Raw genomic sequence first — 21505 nt, forward strand, 5'->3', positions numbered from 1 at the left:
CTAAAGCCATATTGTATAGGCCTGCTTTTAAGCAGCACAATTTAATTATTAAACTCAGGTGTGCATTAGCTTTAATAGTGTGTTTAGCCACCCCTTGTTCCTTAGAATAGCCATTTGCTTCAAGGAGAGGCTTAGGTCACCATGGATTAGTCCAGAGTCCTAGTATGTAAGTTATAGTTGAGGACCAAATTTCTGGAGGAGCAGAATGAGCTAATTCCAGTGTGTCCTCAGGCTGCGCCTAGGCTCCAGAGGTATGCAGGACTTCCCTCCCCACTAAACTAAACAAGTATTGCAAATAGCATGTATAGATACCATTGATCACAGAGGAGTTTGCAAACAGCTCTGTTGAAGCAGATTAAAGTGCAACAACACATGTACTGAAGCTAGGTTGTATTGATACCACATGGAAGAGTAAGCCATGACAAAGATGAGCGGATCCTTAGTTGAACAAGCATGAAACTGTCCATGTTACAATCATCTTCAACATACTGTAAGTCATCTGCTTCAACTACTCTTTCCCCAGTGTGTTGTTCCACAGTAGAACACATTGAACACATTCCACTAATTCTTATGAAGGTAAGATGATGTGTGGTATAACATCATATACTTCATGAATTCCTTATATACTCCTAAAATAGCCCAAGGCTGATATTCTCTCATGACCCAGGTATCATCAGCCATTAGAAGCAGCCAGTCCTGCAAGTTCCTCCCTGTCCCAGTCACGTCAGCATTGAGCCACAGACATATGACTCAGTCTTCAGTAATTCACCTGAACCCTCTGCAAATCAGTCTGAGATTTGTTTTGATAGCACCTGCCAGGCCTTAGCCTAAAGCTGGTAAAAGAAAAGTGACAAAAGCAAAGATGCAGCATATCAACAGCATATAGTTTACAGTAATGATAAAGAATAATTGTTTTGCTATAAATAGTAGTTTTGTAAATACTAATCTCACAATGCAAAGCACCTGAGTCAAAAAGACAAGGTGAGAGGTATTAGTTAATTCAAATCAGAGTTTATGATTTAAACAAGCATTCCTGTGTCCCCTATATATGGGTGCCCCATGAGCACCTTTAATTTGCAAGACCTTCTTAGCGATACAGACCTATCTAACTATATCAGATCAAGTAAAGTTCCCGATCCTTCCAGCACCTGGGTACTAGCAGGTAGTGTCCTGGCAGCAAGCGAAGCTCTCCCTGGGCTGGGAATCACCAGTCAAGTGAGCTCATTTCCTGCCCAGCTCACGTGGGCCTTCCTGGTGGTGAGCTGGAGGCCTTGGGTCCTTGCCCTGCTGTCCAGGGAGGTGTGAGTGGGAAGCTCTTGTTGCTTTTGCTCCTGGGAAAAGATGCAACGTTTTATGAAGCTGATGACTGACTGGGGAATCTTTGTCATTACTAAAGAAGAGATTAAAGTTTTAGCAGTTTAATACATACATCTCTAAAAAGCTGATCGCACAGCTATGTAAGAACTATCAATTATGGAGAAGGCTGATGTACACAATCTACACAATCGAGGTAAGCACAGCTTTTGAAAGGGTATCTGTAAAAGGTATGGAGGAGGGGAAGAAGAACCACTGCAACAGGTGAATGCAGAGAAGAAAATATACTAGCTGTTAAGCTTTCAGACAAGTATTTGGTTAATGAGCATCAACGAAACATGAAGTATGTGCAATAGGACTTTTCTAAGTACAGAAACAATCCCTTGAAGCTATCTTATACCTGTAATAATTCTTTGCTGCTTAAATACGTCCTCTGGAAAAAAGATGAGGAAACAAACTAAACTAAAGAGGGGTCTGTTTTCCACCCCTGTGTAAGGAACTAGAAAAGAAAGTTTAGGAGACTGAAATCCTGACTGATAATGAGCTACCAAATACTTGCCCCCACCTATTTTCTTTGCTTCCCTCTTTGAAATGAATGTGCTTGCTTTCTTTGCGTCCTTTTTAGAGCTGCTCTCTTCAGGGTTCTTTGGCTGGTGGTTTTTCACAACTTCGGGCTGCAGGCTGTCAAACTTAGATTTGAACCAACGGTGAGCTTCTTCTAGGCTAGTTGTGATCTAGGCAAGACAGTGTAATTAGAACTGCAGAGAGAACAGTTAATGCATGCTGTTCCAGTTTTTGAGCTCTGTGCAAGAAGGGGCAGAACAACATACAACTCAATCTTTCTCCTGTACATAGGGATAGGAGCTCTTCATGATGCCCTTTTCCACTGCTGTGAAAAGGATGTATCAGAGAGGTCCTCACTACAAAGTTGCCCCACTTTTGGAGGGGCAGGGGGGAGTGTAATGAAGTCAACACAGGTCTCCAATACAGCATAAAATGCAGAAGCATTGGGAAGAAGGCGGGGGGGAAATGGATGCTGAGTACCACAAACTCCTGAGAAAGATGTGGGAAGACTAACTTTGCCTGAAGAATGCCGTAGAGATACTCTTTTACTATTAAGGTCTCTTTCTAATCACAGAACAGTACTTGGACTGGTAAGCAGCATGTAAGACCTCAGGCTGAGGCACCTCTATTACTTCTTAAATTTTACTTTAGGCTGGTTAATACTCTACAAAACATCTAAATGCCTAGATTTTCACCCCAAACTACTATAGTAATCCATGCAAGCTATAATAATTTGGATATTGTGGTACAGTCGTGCAAGCATGAGGTGATGCAAGGACAAATGACTTCTTGGGGTGGGGAGAGGGGGTGGAAAATGTGGGTTTGCATGATGTCACATATAGAGTGACATAAAAGCAGTTCGGGAGGGGGGGCAATTTACTTGGCCACAACACTTTTGGTAGGTTGGTTGACAGATATCCCGTGCCTGATAAAAACAATAGGCTGGGGGGGACAAAAGCTCTTCTTAGAAGCCCCACTAAATTGAAGCAATTCACCAAAAAGATAGAAACATCAATTTTTTTCTTTTTTTAAAGTATGATAAAGGCCACTTAGTTGAAAAGGCCAAGGAGGCACCTCACTCTTCACCAGAGACCCATATCTGAGATTTAAAGAGTTACTTGGTGCAGATACTGAAATACTATCTTGTTACTTCCAATGAATTATTATTCCAATGCTAACCAGTCTCACCTGTTCTGACTCTATGCTGGCTTCCTTCAGTTTCTGTTCTGTCTCCACTTTATATTTCTTCAGATGTTTGACTGTTTTTTCCAGTTTCTAGGTAGAAGAAGAAGTAACATTAATTTCTATACAATTTTTTCATGGCACAAACAAAAAATTGCAATACAACAGAAGGACTCTCTAATCTTTACTGTAGCTTAGAGTTAAATCTTTTTTAAAAAAACCTATCCTGTCTCTCTCTAAAGTCAAGATATATAGTGAATGTATGTTAAGTTGTTACTTGGGCTTTCTGGAGCAGACACAGTAAGATTTATAGGAATATCTTTTGACTGAGTTAATAAAGTCTTTCTATCACCTCTTCTGCAACCCCATAGATTTTGCACAAAAATGCTTCCATGGGTGTCACCACTTTTTCATGCTACTATCACTTTACCTGACATTTGTTTTCCAGCTGTTGCCTTTGTCTTCTCTCTGCTTCCACCTGGGTCTCCAGCTGCCTGTTCTGCACTTGCATTTCATGTTGGTTTTTCAACAACACTTGCATCTTGCTCTGCACACTTTTCAAGTCTGACACAAATTTCTTGATGTCCTGTGACTGAAGACAAGACAAGAATGAAATTCCAACAACATTTTAGCAGATCAGTCTCTTCAGGAAACTGGTTGAGAAAGCTCACTTGTTCATAATTCTTCTTCTGATACTCCTCGTTTATTGCTTCCATTTTCCTCAGTTCAGATTCAGTCTCCTGGAAATTGTTGAGAGAAACAAAACTTCAGGAATTTTTCAGGCTCACTGGCTCTTACATGGGAACTGTTTCTGCAGATGTCTGCATATTGTGTCCTTATTTCTTGCCCTGTGAGACTGAAGTTAAGAGAACCCATGCCCCACCACAGAAAGGGGAACAAGCAGTGACAGAATTGCAAAGGAGTCTAGATTCTCATTTAGGATCAGCTACCAGTTGAACCAAAAGTTCTACAGCTATAAAGGACGGAAAGGGACTAATCACTATACAAACAATATTTGGCCCAATCAATAATTAAATAGACTGTATTCACAAAATGATAAAAAGAACAAACGCTACTATAAAAATATAATGGGGGCATGGGACCCTATGGCATCATATTTAATATCGGGGGGAGGGATGACAGAAGCAGCCACACAATTACTGTAGCTGCAATCAATCTATTCATTTCTGTTCAGAATTTGAGTCCAGAGTTAGTTTTATTTTCAAGTCTAACTCCACTGCAAAGGATCAACAGCAGTCCTACTCAGTAGGAGAAAAAAGGAGTTCTCAACTAGGATATCTGTCCTTCTTGAAAAATGTGTGCATACCTTTACCCTTTCTATCTTAGTTTTATACGTCAGGCATCGTCTGATTCGAGCTCTTTGGCTTTTTAGCTTTTCCTTGTAACTGGACAATGACTCTTCCAGCTCTATTAATTTCTGCCGCAGCTCCCTGTTAGCACGGGAAACTTCAGCCAATTTGGAGGAGGATTCTTCAAGGGATTTCTTTATCTAGGAGAAAGAGGAAAAAGTGAGCTCACATTAACTCTAAGAATTAGTTCATTCTATACAACAATTAATAAGCAGTACACCCAATTGATTTGCTGCATCTGAAGTGTGCTACAGCACCTGGTGTTTTGACTTTTCTTTAATACCCTTCTAACAAAGGGGGGGGAAAAAAGTGAATGCTGGGATCTGAGTAATACTAAGGTTATGCTGAGCTTTATGATCCAGCCCCCAAGAAACAAAGCAGACTTCCAAACCAGTATTTTATCCCTGGAAATTTCTATACAACCCCAGATTATCCTTTTGAAGTCACTGGAATGACTGATACCAATGTCTATACCAATGAGGTATACAGTGTTGGGGGATATAGAGTGGTACCTGAAAAAGTTAAGAGACCACAGATAATCACTGTGCATGGCCACCAAAATGTCTGTCCACCACATGACAAAATTCTGCTTTTTGGGTACAAGTGATGGACAACTCCACAGTGAATGGAAAGGGAGACAAGTATTTGTCATGAGCTGCTCTTGTTCTGTTGGAAAATTGTACAGCAGACCTCTTTCTCTGGAAATCAATCTCTGAAATCTTTTAATTCTATCCCTTTTCACCTCAGCAGATTCTTGACAGGCAGCTTTCCTGGAAGCCTCTTGTTCAGTTTGAAACTGCTTCTTCAAAGACTCTAACTGTTCAGCATACATCTTTTCCTCAGTCTTGGCTTTTTCCATTAACTGTTCCCTTTAAAGAGAAGAAATAAATTCAGTTATTCATGTTTATATTTAATACACTTTATTTTATAAACACAAGAATAGGAAAGACAATTCCATTGTAAGTACTTTTGTCTTGGATATACTCTCCGCACCACTACTGTTTAAAGACTGGAATGTGTCTTCTAGTATTTTGTATTCCATTTATTTAAAAGGAGGTTCAAAATAGCTATACAATGTAAACAGACTTTTTGGAAAGAACACTTTAGGACAACTTACTTTCCTTCAGAAAATTAAATGGCTAAGCCTGTTTAGACAATGGATGATGAGGAGATTCAGACTGCACCTACACTTAGGTTTGAGGTTTTACTTACTAGCATCTGGTTTGGGGTGAGGAATTTAAACACCTATCCTGTGCTCTCCTTGCTATAGCTACTGCAGGCCACTTCCAAGTCTAAGTGACATCTGCTATCCTCATGGAAAAGCTGTTTGTAGAAGTGCCATAATGACCCTGGCTAAGCAGTTCCTCAGTACAGCAGAGTACGTCCAAGAGTCATTATGGGAACGAGTGAAAGAACCCATTTCTATAGCTCTGTATGCATCCATCTTTAGCAAGCTGCTGGCTCAGCATACAGTCAATGCTGATACCGATGGATGACTAAAGCCATAAAGCACTGATGTTAGTGCAAAGTAATGTTTCTCCTCAAGTGTGTAGAATCATGGATCTGGTCTTACCTGCAGACTATCAGCTGTTGGTGCTCAGTTTCTTTACTTTTCCGTTCATATTGAGCTTGGACCAGCTTGCTCTGCAGGGTATTATTGACCTGCAGAACTTCTTCCGAATGAAGAACAAGTTTCTTGTTGTCTGTTCTAGCACTTTCTAGTGTCTTACAAAGTGGTTCCACCTGTGCAGTAACAACAAATCAGATTTACACTTACCCAAATGAAAAAGCTTAGAAAGGAGTATTTTTTTCCTGCCCAGTCAGTATCAACTTACAGGAGGTAAGATCACCAACTGTCTGATTACAAACGTCCTAAGCACAGGCATCTAGATGGGAATCCTTACAATGCCAATCCACTGACTGGCTTAGTCAGAAGGAGCAGAACAATTTCTCACATAGCCATGACTTTCTTGGAAAAAAAAAAAAAAGTTCTTTGCCAATAGTGAGTGTGTTTGGGTTGTGAGGTAATCTTTCTGCCATTAAGTATTATGAGGAGAGATGACAGCAATTCCTTGGACTCTTCCTCTCTGATCTAATAAGAAAAAAAGAAAGGCTGTATAACTTCTGAAATCTCTGTTCATACTATGTATCCAGCTGCAGACTGTAAAACCTTCACCTGTGCCAAGGAATTTTTCTTTAGGGAGGAGGTGCTTGCCTCCTTCAACACTTAGATAATGATTTGTTGCACCATATTGCATTCAGAAAAAGAAAACGTGCTTGGCTCAACACCAAAAATGTAGTGGTGGCTGTTACTATGGAAAAATGTGGTCTCTACCTGGCTGCTGTGCTGCCTTCCCATGGCAACCAGTTTGGCTCGGCAATGTTCCAATTCTGTTTCTAGCACCTGTATTTTCTGTTGAGCCTGGCTCCTGAAAATGGAAATCGGATTAAAACAAAATCATGCGCTAAGTCAATTTGTGCACATCTCCTCTGAAGTGGTGACCATCTCACAGTTTGGTTCTCCACCTTAACCATACTAAGTTTTGCTTGTCACTGAAGTTAAACTTAAATTGTTTTTTACCTACTTTCCACAAGATGCACAAGGCCTGCCAAGCTTGCAGAGTTAGCTACAAGCACTAGGTGTACTTGGTTCACTAGTACTAAGTATGTTTCAGTGTTGCAGGAAAGGATTTTGGAAACTTTTCAAACAAACTTGTCCTATAGCTTATTAGCCAGAACCATGGAGAAGATGCCACTCTTCAGCTGTTATCTGTCTTCACCACACTGCTGACAGACCACAGAAACAGCATCAGTTTCACTTACTTGTCTTTTCTGAGGCTGCCAATTTCAGTGTCCTTGTGTCCCAGCTCAGTTTGTACCACAGCCAGAGCTGCTTGCATCTTGTTATGAGAAGCTAACACGTGCTCCAGCATGGCTGTTGCCTTACTGTTGTCATCCTTTCCTGCGTCCAGCTGGTGCTGCAGGTCTGCCATCTGCAGTACAAGAAATCATTAGGAAAAGGAGCAGAAAAATCAGTCATCTATTAGAGTGTTATTAAAGGATTCTTCTATAAGTAACCTGCACACTTAAGTATGCAATGGTTCTGAACATGGAAATAGCTTCCTCTAATTACATAATCTTTGTTCTACCCCTGGTTTAAGCCCAAGCTGACTGTGTGGTGGTATTCTTGGGGGGTTTTGTGGGTGTTTTAATTGATAGTTCCAATGTTTCTGAACTCCTGGCACCCAGGCTTCAGGTTGTGCCACAGATGCATGAAGCTGGGTTTTTAGTCAAAACCAGTTGTTGATTCTAATGTTGCTTAGTCTAAGTTTTCATCTGCATCTCTTTCAAGTAAAAAACACTCAACGGTTTCAGTCCCTGTTAATTTTCAGCCATTTCTTCATTGTTGTCAATTAGTCAACTGAAATAACCATCATTCTAACTTGCATTTCATGGTCATCACTCACCACATTGAAGTCTCCTTCATTAATCCCAGTAGGCCACCCAGTTTTCAATGATCTTGGAGTGAGAATGTCTATTATATTCTCCAATTTTTCTCCCATATTCTTTATAGCATTTAACAGAATCCTCTGACTGACCCTAGGACAATCTCCATATTCAGACACAGAGTTTCTTGAATGTTCAACTTGTTCAAAATGAACTCGGTGTAACGTAGAGCGGTGAGCAGAAGCACGTACATCAGATTTCACAGTTCCTTCTCCTGAGCCTGCAGCTGACCTAGCATTATGATCAGGAGACTTCTGTTGCCAAGACCTTGCTGGGGATTTTCTTCTTTTTGTTGCCATTCCTACCACAAACCAGGCAGCCCTTGGAGGTAGTGAAGATGTGAGTACCAAAAACAGAAATTTAAAAAATACTCTCCAAAATATCTCTTCAATGGAGCAGAAGTAGATGCTACATCTTATTCTTAAGTCTGCAGTACTTCAGGAAAATATTTAAGCTCTCTTCTGTGATACATTCCACAGCACGTTATCCAAAGTCATATGACTTCCCTCTGTATCTCGGCAGCAGTGGGACACAGTGCTGACTGGAACTTCATTAGAAGTCTGTGATGTCAGCTGTTGTCACAGCTTTGCAGGGCCAGCGCAGTCCCCTGGTTCCGAGCACCTCTCTGGTCTGCTCCTACTGTGAGACCTTTCTACAGCTAGTTCTCTATACCCACAAACCAATGGAACTGAGTGTTTCAACTTTCCCAAAATCTGAAAGCATTCAGGTCATGGATTCCAATCATCAACATAATATCCAATTGCCTTTGAAAACCTGATGAACCATCCTCTATGATGGAGAATAAAGTACAAGAGAAACTTTGATTCATTTTGCTTTCTGGAAACAGAAGGCAAAAATAGGACCTCCTGTTTTCCAGGGAAGTCTCCTAAACATGGTTACGTCTTCTGTATAATTTCTAGATCGATGGAGATTATGGTTAGGATTAACAGTTTGTCACTTTTGCCTCTTCAGTTTTCCAACTCAAAATGATTACAAGATTGCTTTGGTATCCAAGAAGCAAGGGAAGTCTGTAAAGAGCATTCACTGTTACAAGTTCATTCTTGCTTGTGAACAGAAGTCTCAATGCAGTTACTTGAACTTACAGCTTAGAACAGCAAACTCATGACAGAGCAGAGTCCATTTCACATTCTTATACCTACAAGCTTGGCTTCACTGCCCAGGATAAAACACCCCTTCTCTGTACTTCTCTCTAAGACTGAGCGAACAGACTGAAGCAGAATAACTGCCTGCCTCCCAGCAATATAGCTAGACAAGCATTATCTGCAGCTATTTGTTCTCTTACTGCGAAATAATAATAAATCCTGAGGACCATCTTTATAACCCTGTAAACTGTGTGTTTTCTAGCCTGAATACATGCAATCTACTTGCATGAAAAACAGCTCTGTTAAGCTGAGCTTCCATAGTTCTCATGTTTGTTTTGATGAAATCAGGTTCTGTTCCCAGCTGCAGACTAGAATGCTACAGTTAACATTAAACATATACTCTGTTCTTCAGGAAAAAGTGGGTTGAATCTGATTTCTAATGGCTATCTAAGCATTAGCTAGGCTGACCCTAATTCTGAGGGGTAACAAGTTGTCAAAGTTCAGTTTCAGCAGAGTGTATGTGGTCTCTATGCAGTGCACTTGCAAAGCTCACTATTATCTAAATGTGCATCTACAGGTCTTCCTCCAGCTTCTGCACTTCAGTCTTAAGAAAACAGATGTGGCAAAATAGCTCAGCTTTCTTTTAGTGCAGAAATGGAAAAGCATTCTCTTATCTGGAACACAGAAGCGGAGTGATGTGACAATGTCTCTCTGCTCAGAGCAAATGTTTTCTTTTCCCTGAGTCCCATAGCAGGAGAAGCAGCGAGTGAATAGCTTTTAACTTACACTTCAATAGAAATAACTCCAGATTAGAATTCACCTTGTTTTAATCCAGGCATGATGTCTTGCTCACTTCCTTCTGTCACCACTATCAGACCTTGGACTACTGCATAAAATGTAGCTTTCTTGCTCTCTAATAATCACTACACATTCTGTGCTGTTTTCAAAAGAAACTCATGAATCTTTGCACCACTGTCCCAAATCCTATGACATAGGTCACATTGAAGCAAAAGCTTTACTTTCAGCACCCCATTTAATGTCTAGCTAACTTCTGCTTAAGAAAGCTTACATATGCTGTTTATTTTTGCTTACCACCATGGTTTGCCTCCCTCCTTATTAATTTGTATTTTCTATAAAGTTTTCCATGTTTCTAATCTTTCAACCAATTTTCTACCCATATATTATGTTTTAATGCCCCCTGGTGGTTCTTAGCCATTCTACTATTTTCACACATTAAGAAATTTACCACAAATCCTAGAGAAGCTACATCAACAGCATCTTGTGACCCAAAGGCAGTATGGGCAGGATTGAAGATGATTTTGATACAGAACTCTCTTAATACACATGCTTGACACCACACAAATAAATTAAGTAGAGAAGATAAATACGCACTTCCCTCCAAATTAAGTACTGAAGAGCTAAGGTTAAACAACCTTATCTTAGATGAACATAAAAAAAGGAGTTTTCCTTTTGAGCTGACAGATAGGATGCTGAGAGGTACCTGAAGTTTTCCTTTGTCACAGGTCAGTTTATTCTTGCTGTCAGTCAGCTCTGCCAGCACCTGTTGCACCTGCTGCTGGGCATACTGAGGAAAAAAGAGCGGACACTACCATTTTGTAAGGAAAACAATATAAAAAGCAACAAAAAGGGTGCTCAGCATCCTGTTTCTCCCTTAGTATTTTAACTTCCCCCATTTTTCCAGTATAAATTTTCAATTAGGTGAAACACTAAAACAGATTTAAAAAAAAAAAAACAAACCAAAAAATATCCAAATGGCATAAATTCCTCCAAGACAGCTTAATCTCTAGGAAGAGCTGTTCAAATTGGTACAACCTTCCAGATGGCCAAATGAAGGCCACTGTCCTAGAAGCGCAGGCAACAAATGGAGAGATGAAAGAAACCTTTGACAACAGGGAACAGAGAAGCAAAAATAACTAGAATGAGAAGGCATGAACAGAATTAAAATAACTTAGTGAAGAAAAAAAAAAATTAAAAATCAGGCAACTTTTTAAGGTTCTGAATGCTCTATTGATTCATATTCTTTAACAGATGACTGCAAAAGGAGTTCTGTGTTAAACGGAAAAGTTATACATATGTTACAGATGAACTACTGTAGAAAAGTAACTTTGATTATCAAATAACAAACATTCAAAAGGCATTTCAGTTAATTCTTCTTTAGCATCGTGATGTTAGGACCTTATCAGCAGCTACGTGTTTCTTAGGATCTCCAACATATACAACTGGTCATTACATCCAGCACTGTAAAAAAAAAAAAAAAAAAAAAAAAAAAGGTAAAAGCACTGGTAGCACCGTATTACTAAGCTTTTACTCAACTTTTCTGAAACTGGTCAAGTATCCTGATCCAGGTGACTGAGAGTAGTGAGAAATAATGGAGTGGGAACAAGTCAAAAAATGGGAATGAGGTTCCTCAGTGCAAATTTGTCCACGAAGGGGATAAAACTGTTGTTAATACCTTCCCAATGTACACAAGCTGAATATACATGTACAGATATACAAGCTGTACACCTGTACTAGAAAAATGGGATGGACTCAGGATTCTAATGACATACCTAAATGTCCAATACCTGAAGCTCTATATAGTCCTCTTGGCTCATCCCACACAGACATCTAAAAAGATGGAGTAACATTTGAGTTATCTTATCCTTTTGTTTTCATTTTTTCCCCTTTTTGATTCCTTAACTTGATCAGCCACTTTCCATAAAATACAGATTACTTCAAAGAGCACCTTGATTCCTGCTAGTTACTTATCAGTCAAGTCACCAGTTATCTACGTCATTAGTGGCTTACCTGCTCACGTACTAGTGCAGCCAAGTGATCCAATAGCCTCTTGTTCTTTTCCTCTAGTGTTTGCAAACTGAATTTCATTGAAACCGTTTCTGGCTATGAACAGGAAAATCCAACTCTTAATTGTACCACTTCAAAATTTCCAGAGTCACAATACATGAATATCACAAAACCTCAGCACTACATATGGATTAGGTACAGTCTCTCCTGTTTCAGAGAGCTCTTCCAGAACAGTGAAAGTCATGCTGACTTCAGTCACAACACTAAGGAATTTCTCATTTATACCACAAACACTACCTCTCCTTTACCAGGCTGTGCATATGCAAGGAAGCTACACAGGTAAAACAGCTAGGAGAAGCTGAAAATTATTTATCATTTGCCATAGCAGCATACAGACTTATTACTACAAATAGGACCTTGTGTAGGTAGCAGTAGGGTTGCTGCTCCAAAGGACACATCCATATAGACAAGAAAAATATCAAACAGCAAAGTGAACAGTATGGCTACGGTAAATATCACATTATTTAGAAATAATTTAGTTAAAGAGTAAGAAAAATGAAAGGAAAACTTAAGAGAAAGACAACACTAAATTTAAAGAACAGCCATATACATTGCAAGATACCTCATTCTCTGTTTTTTCTACTTCCAATTTGTTCCTTTCCTGTATGGTTTCATTTGCTGTTGTCCTTATCTGTCAAAAGAAACGTGAAACCATTGTCACCTGAAAACATCCAGATTCATAGATATACTACACATTTTCAGAACAGTTGATCTGAAGGTTGCAAGTGAACTCCAAAGTTCAGAAATAATATCTGTAGAGCTGCCCTGTCTTCTCTCCCTTTCCATGCTTCATGGACATGACAATTCAAAATATAAGCATAGTAGTAAAGGGGAGAGTGTGTCACACTTGCCACTGCAATAGCAAAAAAATATTCTGAAAGCAGAACTGGTATGTAAATAAGAACTCTAGCAACGTGGGTCCAAAAGCAGCCTTCAAGAATATAGCTTTAACACAGTAAGTTTTCTGTAACTCCTGTTGAAGATCTTTCTTTTCTGCCAGCAGAGATGCCTTCTCTTGCAAAGCTGTCTCAAGTTCACCTTGCAGTCTAGCAACAGTATATTCCAAAAGCTGTCTCTGTGTGGTTGCTGCCTCCTCAGCAAGGCTTGCTTTCTGCCTGTATTTGCCATGCTCTATATGCAAGGCGCCCCTGAAGAAAGACAAAATAGCCAAGCTGGAGTTCTAGCACAACAGCAGGACAGAAGATGGCCTCCATATTAAGTATCAAACTGGCCCTTCTGTGTTAATAGGCAACAAGTGCTAGAAAAGCAGAAATCAAGGTGGTGAGAATGCAACAGAAGAAAGGGAGACAGAGGCTGCAGATGAGAAAACTCTTCACAGCTCTCTTTGAAGCTGAGCCCTCTCATGCTGCACACTCTGCAGCTCTGTGAAAATGTTGGCATGGGCAGCATTCAGAAGTGAGACTTGCTCTTGCAGATTATGAATCTTTTATTGTTCTGCCTAAAGGGGAAGAATTACCCAGGCAATAACACTAACATCAGAATGATGAGGGATGAGTAATTAATTTACAAAGCTGCTAATTTGTCATTGAGGTCCTGCATGATCCCTGTAGTTCTGCATATTGTGGTGTGCAGCTTCTTCAATAGGGTGTCAAAGCTGAGTTCACCTTACCTAGCTTTTATATACATATTTAATTTCAGATCCTTATTACTTCCACTCAGCTTCTGCATTTACAGTACTTACAATGTCCATTAATTCCTACATTCCTCTTTCTCAGTGGTTGTTACAGGATGTTTCTATAAATAGTATTATCATAGTTACACTCTCTACCCACAACATATGACTTTTTTTTTCTGTACTCAAAATAAATCTTTGCCAAAGAAGGACACTAACACTTTTTTATCTTTATAGAAATTCATCTTTATAGAAATTCCATTGCTATATGTAAAGTATTTTACTGTATTCCCACAGATTATCAGTATTAGGAATTAGTCTGTTGTCTGATGTCCAAGCTGCAGATAACTTTCTTGGACTGTAATAGTAGACTACATACCTTAGGCATGGTCTCATGATCTGAAATGAGTTTAGCATTCTCCATGGCAACACTTTGGAGCATGGTGCTGAGCTCTGAGCATTGCTGACTTAAGTGGTCATTTAGCACCTGGTTAGATAGAAGGAAGAGGAGGATGACAAACGTTTTCAGGGGTCTGGGGTTTTTTTTCATGCATAGTAGGCTGTCAGAAACTTTTAGAAAATCTCTTGCAGATGTGGAAAAATCTATTTTAGGTAGAAGATGGTCAAAAAAATTTGTTCAGGTAGTCCCAATTTATGATGGACTTACTCCAAGGTGTTAAAACTTTACAGTAATGGGAAAAAAGAGAATATAGTTTACAAATCAAGTAGTTACGAATCAAGCACTTATTAGTTTTGAAGTCCAGAAAAAAAGTAATGTTTCTAAGGCAAAGAAGGCAAAAACTGAAAATGGACCCCTATTCATTTCACATTTGAATTATTGTAGATAACCAAAGAAAATTGGAACTTTCTGTGAAAGACATATCCAAATCCCATTACCAGTGAACACCACCCGATAAACTAGTAGCTGTTGGGGGGAGGGGAAAAAAATAGAAAAAATGTTTTCAAAAATATGTTCTAAAAAGAGGGAAAGTAGACTAAATAAAATTTTTTTAGAATGTACTGAGGTCAACCTTTTGTCCCAAAAGGCAGAGGAAATTTTAGCCAAGCAGGTACTCCATATTTGACTCATTAATAGAAACGTGTTCATGTAGAATCTAAAGGTGCACAGGAATATAAATATACTACTTCAAGGGTAGATAGAAAAGGGAGCAGCAGTAGTTCTGCACATCATGGCCCCTGAAGAAGGCACTTTGAAAAAAAGCTGATTCAAAACAAGAAGAAAAGTTTCCAGCCTTAAGGCTGGGAAATCTGGAACTGTTAGCTAGGCTAGTGATTGAATTTCTTCACTGGAAGTTGCTCATTAGCCCACATTACCTGAGGGCACTAAACTTTGTCTCCTGACCTGCATTTGAGGCTTCCCAGTAATCTTTAATCGTTTCTCACTGGAATCACTTGTTTCATTATACTTTATTTCCATTTTAAAACAAGAGTATCTATTCTCATTACCTGTACTTTCTCTGCTGTTTCTCACATGGTGGTCATTTTAGACTGAAGTCGCAGGTTCTCTCTGCATTGTTTGCTAAAGGACAGCTGTGCATTCTAAGGGGCAATAAAACAGAATGTCCACTGAGAAAAAAATCTAAATGTCATTTAGGCAGGCACTTCACAAATATCAAGTCCTTGTTTCATACTTACCCATTTCCTTTAAGATGTTGCCACATGGCTATGTGCTCTTGCAAGCAACAGACATTGCTCCTATAGTACAAGCCTCTTTCTGAAATATACCTTGAACTAAACAAAGTGCTACCTCCTCTAACTTAGCTTTGAAAGTTGAGGGTGACTTCATATCCTTCTGAGCTCAAACTTATTAGTCTCCACTATAAATAACCTCAATACTTCTCAACTAAAAAGATCTCGCTGACAGGAGTGGTACAATTCATAGTTGAAGGAATCCGTTGCCAGCACTGTGAGACTCCATGTCTAAGCTGAACTTTTACCTCATCTTCACTGAAACTTACTCTTCCAGAGAAGACTTCAGACAACACACAGTCCCTACATAGGCAGTAAGCATACCTCTTCGCCCATTTAGTACCCAGTTGACCAAGGTTCTAATTTTTCTGTAGTATTAATCACCAATCCATCTATTTGTCTCCCTTGTATGCAATACTTGTGCTACCACAGCTGTGTTTCGTGGTCAGTTCTAGTTTTCCAAGGTAGGCATTCATACCACTGTTTTGATATTTCAGTAGAATACAAAAGTTAATCTTTCAAAAAATAACTAGGGCAACCCCAAACTAGTAAAATAATAAAATAAGACATTCAATGGTTACTAGCCTTGGTCGCATTTGGCATTTGTCCACATAAAAATTCTGCCTCTGAAGTGTGGTACATTTGCTAGGCTCCACATAGGCTGTTCTGATCTTTTCTTTAGTTATTTTCCTCACCCATACTTGTTTACAACTTACTTTTGCTTCTTCACCAAGCTGGGAAGTGATACAGTTCCTGGAGTCTAAAAATAGAAAAGAATGTCAGGACATGCTTTGTTTTCTGTTTGGTAATTTTGCAAGGTGACATTTTGATTTAATGTTTGAGTTTAGCAAAGTTACTGAATATGCCACAAACAGGTAAGACTTCTACAAATGTTTTGTCCTTCAATACTTTTCTTGATAGCTTCAATATTTCAGCAAAATTACTTTTTTTAAAAGTGATTCCATAAATTGTAATTTAATTTTAAAATTAAGCATGTCATCATGCCAATCTCCTACACGTACCACCTCCATGATTGCTTGGGCAAATCAAATAACCCTAAGTCTCTTATTCAGCTGTCTAGTGTGCAAGCAACTGATTTGTCCTGACTATAACCCACAGCCCACATGCAACTTTACAAGTTTTTGTGCATTGACAAAGAGCAAGTTAGATACCTGCTTAAACCACCCAGTTCTAAAAGCAGAAGCATTTTTGTTGGAATTTGAATTAACCTGCCTATAAGAGCTAGCCTCTTACTCTGCTATGCTGTATAACATACTGGGAAAAAAAAGGTAGACAACAAGAGACAACTCAGCATGAGCAGGGTAGGGAGGGAAATCTAGCCAAAATATTGGGACATTCAAGGTATCATCAAAGGATCACTCAAAAGTTCTTTCAATTAACAAAGGGAAAAAGCCTTGATCAGCAGGACTATTTGGTACAGAAGTAAAGAAAATTTATGTCTCATTTGTCATTTGCATATGGATTTGTTCTGAAGGAAAGAATTCTGCCATCCTTCTCCCCCATTCAGCCAACTCTGTCACAACATGACAAGTTTCTCTCCTCTTGCTATGCCTTATGCAGAAACACCGACTGCCTTTTGTGAGCTACAGGTTAATTATTGCATGTGTGATTCACAGAATAACAAACAAAACATATGGGAAACAGGAACACTTCTGTAAAAAGAGTAGCTAGAAATCTGAAATAGGTCCTGATGGAAGGATCACAAGAACAATAATTATGCTAGTATTTAGGCAGTTACTGTGAGTTATTAATTTTGACAGTATGGAGCTTCCCTTTATCCTAGAGCGTATTAAATGCCACTTAGTTCCCTTATAAGCAGCTACTTTTACATCAATAGACTGGGAATCTAAATGAGTTCAACTAGAGGCTTATCCAAGATGCTTGTCCTTACACTGATGTTTAATAGAGCACATTTTTTTAATCAGCTGCAAAAAGACTCAATAGCAATGGGCATTCTACTTGCACATCAGTTCAGGAATCATGCGTAAATGGTCACTTGCTAGATGAAGTCTCCTCTGAAAAGAATTTATGCTGATGGAATCTTTTCGTATTATTGTTGTGTACTCATTACCCTGATTACCTCTGTTGCCAGTTTCCTCTAGGTAAGAAGAGGCTTTGGAAACATCACATGCAAACTAAAGGCCTTTAATATTTCATCACCTCTTAAGCTGCCCCCCATTCTTGTTGACTGATACACCTGCCACAGGTGTGGAGGACCTCAGTGCTTGTTTCCTCTTACTGTGGAAGCAGGGAGACAAGGGCTAAAAAGGTATGACAATAACCCACTGTCACGCCCAGTTCAGCTTTCAGTTGTGTGCACTGTTGCTCTAGTTGGGCAGTTCTTTCCTCCTCCTCCTCCTCCTCTTGCAGCCTCACTTGGGCTAGCTGGACATCTTTACACAACTCTTGGCAGTCCTGCTGTAATATCTGTACCTGAAACGACATCACTGATTACTCTTTAAGATGCAGAATTCAGTGAGGCAAACCTAAGCAAATTTCAGAGCCTGAAAAGTTGATCTAACTGGAAAAGATACAGCCTTATCAGCTTCTCCTCTCTTTCTGCTTGTCCCAATCTTATGTAGAAGACTTCTATGGCAAGCAACTCAATTTCTATATGTAACACAGTGTTTGTGTGCTTATCATCATCTTTACATGACAGGCAGAATCTAACAAGTTCGCACAATGGAAGATTACAGAAAAGATCAAGCTATAAAAGATGAAGGTGAATGCAACGTTCAAGGCACCTAGTCTGTCTCATGCTGGTTTTGAGGAATTTTTTTTTTTTTTAATGCCATATACCACAGGGTCAACTATACCCATCAGAAAGTGATAAGATGAATTAAACTAAGCCTTTGCTTCTCACATAATATATAATTCATATAGTTCAATAATGTATCCATCATTTTTCTGCTTCTGCTGTAGAAGAACACAAAGACGATAAAAGGCACATAGGAAAAAAATCTAGTAATTTCCAAAAGAACTTCATATGTTTCAGGAATGAAGAGACCTTTATGAACATCCAAAAACTTTAAAAAAAATCCACCCTTAGTTATTCAAGTTTTGATACTTCACCATTTGCTTTCTTTTATCCTTACTAAACTGTTGCTATGAATTCAGAATTGTTAGAGTGACTGCATGTGGCTCGTGTGTGCACGCATGCAGAAAGGGGGATTGGTTTTGCTTATTTGAATTGTGTGTAAGCCAGTTCATTTCTACCATGAACTATGGCTCCTCCCCACACTCCAGAATAGCTAGATAATACAAATACAGCTGAGAATAAAAATCTGGTTTTGTCATCATGGCAATTAATGGAGAAAACATTCTTACTCCAGAAGGTTTACGATCTCAACAGAATATTTTTCAGAAATTGCATTTTCTATCTATTTATCAGTACCTCAATTATAAAGAGGGTTGTTTAGCCTGGTGAAGAAGAGGTTAAGGCAGGATCCAGTTGTGGCCCACAAAACTGAGAGGTAGTTACAAAGATTATGAAGTCAAACTCTTGTCAATTGCACTGAATGATTTAAGAAGGGGCAATGGTCCCAGATTTAAGCTTGGAGCGTTCAGTTTGGATGCTAGGAAGAAAATCCTAACTGGAACATTACTGCACCACTATAAAAAGTGCCTAAAGCACCCATGGAATCACAGTCCTGGAACTCTGCTTCACAAATCCACCACTGCCCCAATCCAGTGTTTGTGATACCCCTACTTTGAGCAGGAAGTTTGACTACATGATCTTTTCTGATCAATGTTTGTACAAAATGTAGTTATAAAGTGTCTCATCTCCCAGATGAAAAAACGAAAAGAGATACAAAAGAAGACTGAAAGTTTCTCAGACCTGCTTCCATTCTACTTCTACTGTTGTTTCCATGTCCTGTACATGGCACATCACAGCTGCTTGGGACCCCTCCTAAGACTCCCACGGGCTGACCTCCTGGGACAGCTGTTCTGTTAGCTAGAAAAAAATAACGCTTTCTGACCCAGGTCTAATTAAGTAGATTGAAAAAAATACTTTGGGATTATATATGAAAGATGTTCTGTGCAGGTATTTAGTTATGAGCACGGCTGGCAGGTTCCTCTGGGTTGTGCACATTCCAAAATTGCACCCAGAATATTATTTAAGGATCTTCTTCAAATCTTTAAGTAAAACTTGGCAAATTCAGCCTCCTGCTAAGCTGCTTGCTCTTGTACTTACCTCCTGAAGCCTACAGTTAATTTTCTGTTCTGTGTTCCTCAGTTCCTCAGCTGCAGTCACTACATGCATCTAAAGAAGATGAAAGGAACAGATATTTTTATCCTTTCATGTTCATAACTATTGCAAAAGCAGTACATATTATAAAATGCAACTGCCATGCTAACACCTAGAACTTGATTTCTATCTCCAGTCTGGTGTTCTCTGTCCTGAAGCACTGAATATAAGAGTGCAAGCACTAAGAAACAAAGCATTCTTTAATACAATTAATGAGATTGAGTGACATAGTCCACTGAAGTTCTCTTCAGGGGAGATACTAGTAGAAGTTAAGACTGAAATACCAGAGAAACGTATGTTCCTGGAAAAACAGATAAAGCTGTTGAGCACTCTATGCATGAAAGCCAGGACAAACTTAAGTCACGAAGATGAGAAAATTACTAATCTAAAACATTTTTATTCTTGATTTCCTATGTAATTTTTTTTAATTGATGGAAGCACAGATTCTCGTTATCAAAAGTGTTTGCTCTTACTGCCAACAATATATCATAAACTCCTTTTTCCAGCTGAGTACATTTTCTGTTTAACTATGTCAGAGATTAATGTACTTAAAACCAAGTCCATTTATACTTGAAACTATAATAACCTTTGGTACCTTGGATGCAGTTGTAATCTCCAGAGCAGTACTCAGCCTCTGAACTTCTTCTTTTGCCTCTTCTTCAGCCTCTTTCATATCGCTTCGGGGTTGGTCCAACTTCATTGCTTCTTGCTGTACAATCTTCCATTTCCTGCAAATGCTCCTCATGGATTGCATTCAGGCACTGCTCCAACTGGGCTGCCAAAAGAAAAGGCAAAAATTTTCATTGACAGAAAAAGCATATGGAGGGACAAGGAAGAACAAAGTGGTAAAAAACTTTTTTACTATCTGCATGCTTTGGATTCAGTTCCTTTTCTGTCTGCAGGCGGAAGACGTTTAAATTCAGTGCCCGTACAACACTCCCTAACTGACACATTTGATTCACCAGCGTTTCACAGTTTTTCCACAGCGTATTTTCTCCCACAAATGCCACCCTGGCCTGCACAGGACTAATGGCTGGGTGACTAGCAGGTGTTTCTGAAGTCTTTCAGGGGAAATTATTGAGGCTGAAGAGAAGAAAAGACTGACCTACCCCATGTATGCATACCTACCCGACATTGCACTTATGCATTACAGATGCAATTAGATTAGAAACCATGTTGCATAGACCTGGAAGGTTTCCTGTGACCCCAGGTTGCTGTAGCCCATTCTCGTTGACTCTGCCCGTACCAGCTCTCTCGTGTAGAGAAGCGCAGAGCATGGCAAACGGGTGCAAAGAGGAACAAGAAGAGGAAAAAAAGCAAGAAAAGCGTGAGCTCTCCAAGAAGGAAAAAGCTTACCCCTGCTTTCTCCCTACCTCTGCCCATCGACGCCGAGAGCCTCCGGATCTCGCACCAGTGTGCTGGTTTGCTCTTCCACCACCCTCATCCTCAGCTGGAGCACCATGAAGGCCTCGGGCACGGTCGCCCTGACGCTCGTGGCCATGACGGTTGGCCCGGCCATCCCGCTCAGGCGGTCTCCCGTTCCCGCCCTGTGGGGACCCGCAACAGCCACGGCTGAGGCAACCCCCGCGCGGCGGCCGCCCCGGGCCTGGAGGACCTCGCTCAACGGCCACAGCCTCAGCCTCCCCGCGGCCCGGCCCGGCCCGGCGAGCCCCCCCCCACCCCCACCCCGGCGGCCGGGCGAGCCCACCGCCACACCGTTCCCTCCCCTTCAAGCGCACCCGCTCACCGCGCGGCCGAGCCCGCATGCGCGCCGGGATCCGCGGCCGTGCAGAACCGGGGACAAGGCACGCCGGGGGCGTGTGCGCAAGAGGCGGGCCCGCAGGGCACGCTGGGAGCTGTAGTCCGTCCTTTCTGCGGGGCGGCGCTGCGAGCGAAGTGCCTGAGGCGGCGGTGCGGGCGGCGGTGCGCGCGGCGGGCAGGGCGCCGCGGGGCCCGGCTTCACCCTCCGGTGTCAGGGTGCGCCTGA

The 21505-nt window shown here is 40.4% G+C and overlaps 2 protein-coding genes across 4 annotated transcripts; both read right to left on the reverse strand.

Moving 5' to 3' along the window:
* Positions 1-865: 865 nt before the first annotated feature.
* On the reverse strand, positions 866-12730 carry CCDC150 (coiled-coil domain containing 150). Of its 3 annotated transcripts, XM_069781849.1 has the most exons (13): positions 12468-12730; positions 11849-11941; positions 10287-10625; positions 7254-7423; positions 6766-6859; positions 6004-6173; positions 5173-5299; positions 4388-4570; positions 3732-3800; positions 3491-3652; positions 3067-3153; positions 1880-2048; positions 866-1331 (listed from the first exon to the last, which is right to left on the reverse strand). In XM_069781849.1, the coding sequence occupies exons 2-13, from the start codon at positions 11924-11926 to the stop codon at positions 1222-1224; spliced, it is 1758 nt and encodes a 585-aa protein (XP_069637950.1). In that variant the 5' UTR covers positions 11927-11941; positions 12468-12730; the 3' UTR covers positions 866-1221. The 3 variants fall into 3 exon arrangements, with proteins under 3 accessions (XP_069637950.1, XP_069637952.1, XP_069637951.1); XM_069781851.1 differs by lacking the exons at positions 11849-11941; positions 12468-12730 and adding an exon at positions 7898-8965 and having other exon boundaries at positions 10287-10395; XM_069781850.1 differs by lacking the exons at positions 11849-11941; positions 12468-12730 and adding an exon at positions 7898-9714 and having other exon boundaries at positions 10287-10395.
* Positions 12731-17619: 4889 nt separating this feature from the next.
* On the reverse strand, positions 17620-21250 carry LOC104324049 (coiled-coil domain-containing protein 150-like). The gene is made up of 5 exons (XM_069781852.1): positions 20892-21250; positions 20114-20293; positions 19465-19533; positions 19108-19224; positions 17620-17702 (listed from the first exon to the last, which is right to left on the reverse strand). Exons 2-4 carry the CDS (start codon positions 20270-20272, stop codon positions 19180-19182), a joined length of 273 nt encoding a protein of 90 aa, XP_069637953.1. The 5' UTR covers positions 20273-20293; positions 20892-21250; the 3' UTR covers positions 17620-17702; positions 19108-19179.
* Between the last annotated feature and the right edge of the window lie 255 nt (positions 21251-21505).

Source organism: Haliaeetus albicilla, chromosome 4, assembly GCF_947461875.1.
Source record: "Haliaeetus albicilla chromosome 4, bHalAlb1.1, whole genome shotgun sequence".
Lineage (NCBI taxonomy): Eukaryota > Metazoa > Chordata > Aves > Accipitriformes > Accipitridae > Haliaeetus > Haliaeetus albicilla.

Bases quoted from the DNA above. Each gene is read 5' to 3' on its own strand.
- CCDC150 (XM_069781849.1), bottom strand. From the start codon at position 11,926: ATGAAATTCAGTTTGCAAACACTAGAGGAAAAGAACAAGAGGCTATTG. The intron at 10,626-11,848 runs GTAAGCCACTAA...TTTTTTCCTCAG, and splicing joins CTGCACTAGTACGTGAGCAG to TATGCCCAGCAGCAGGTGCA. The intron at 6,174-6,765 runs GTAGAGACCACA...GTTACTGCACAG, and splicing joins GAAGGCAGCACAGCAGCCAG to GTGGAACCACTTTGTAAGAC.
- LOC104324049 (XM_069781852.1), bottom strand. From the start codon at position 20,272: ATGCAATCCATGAGGAGCATTTGCAGGAAATGGAAGATTGTACAGCAA. The intron at 19,534-20,113 runs GTACCAAAGGTT...CATCTTCTTTAG, and splicing joins AGATTACAACTGCATCCAAG to ATGCATGTAGTGACTGCAGC. The intron at 19,225-19,464 runs GTAAGTACAAGA...ATTTTTTTCTAG, and splicing joins TTAACTGTAGGCTTCAGGAG to CTAACAGAACAGCTGTCCCA.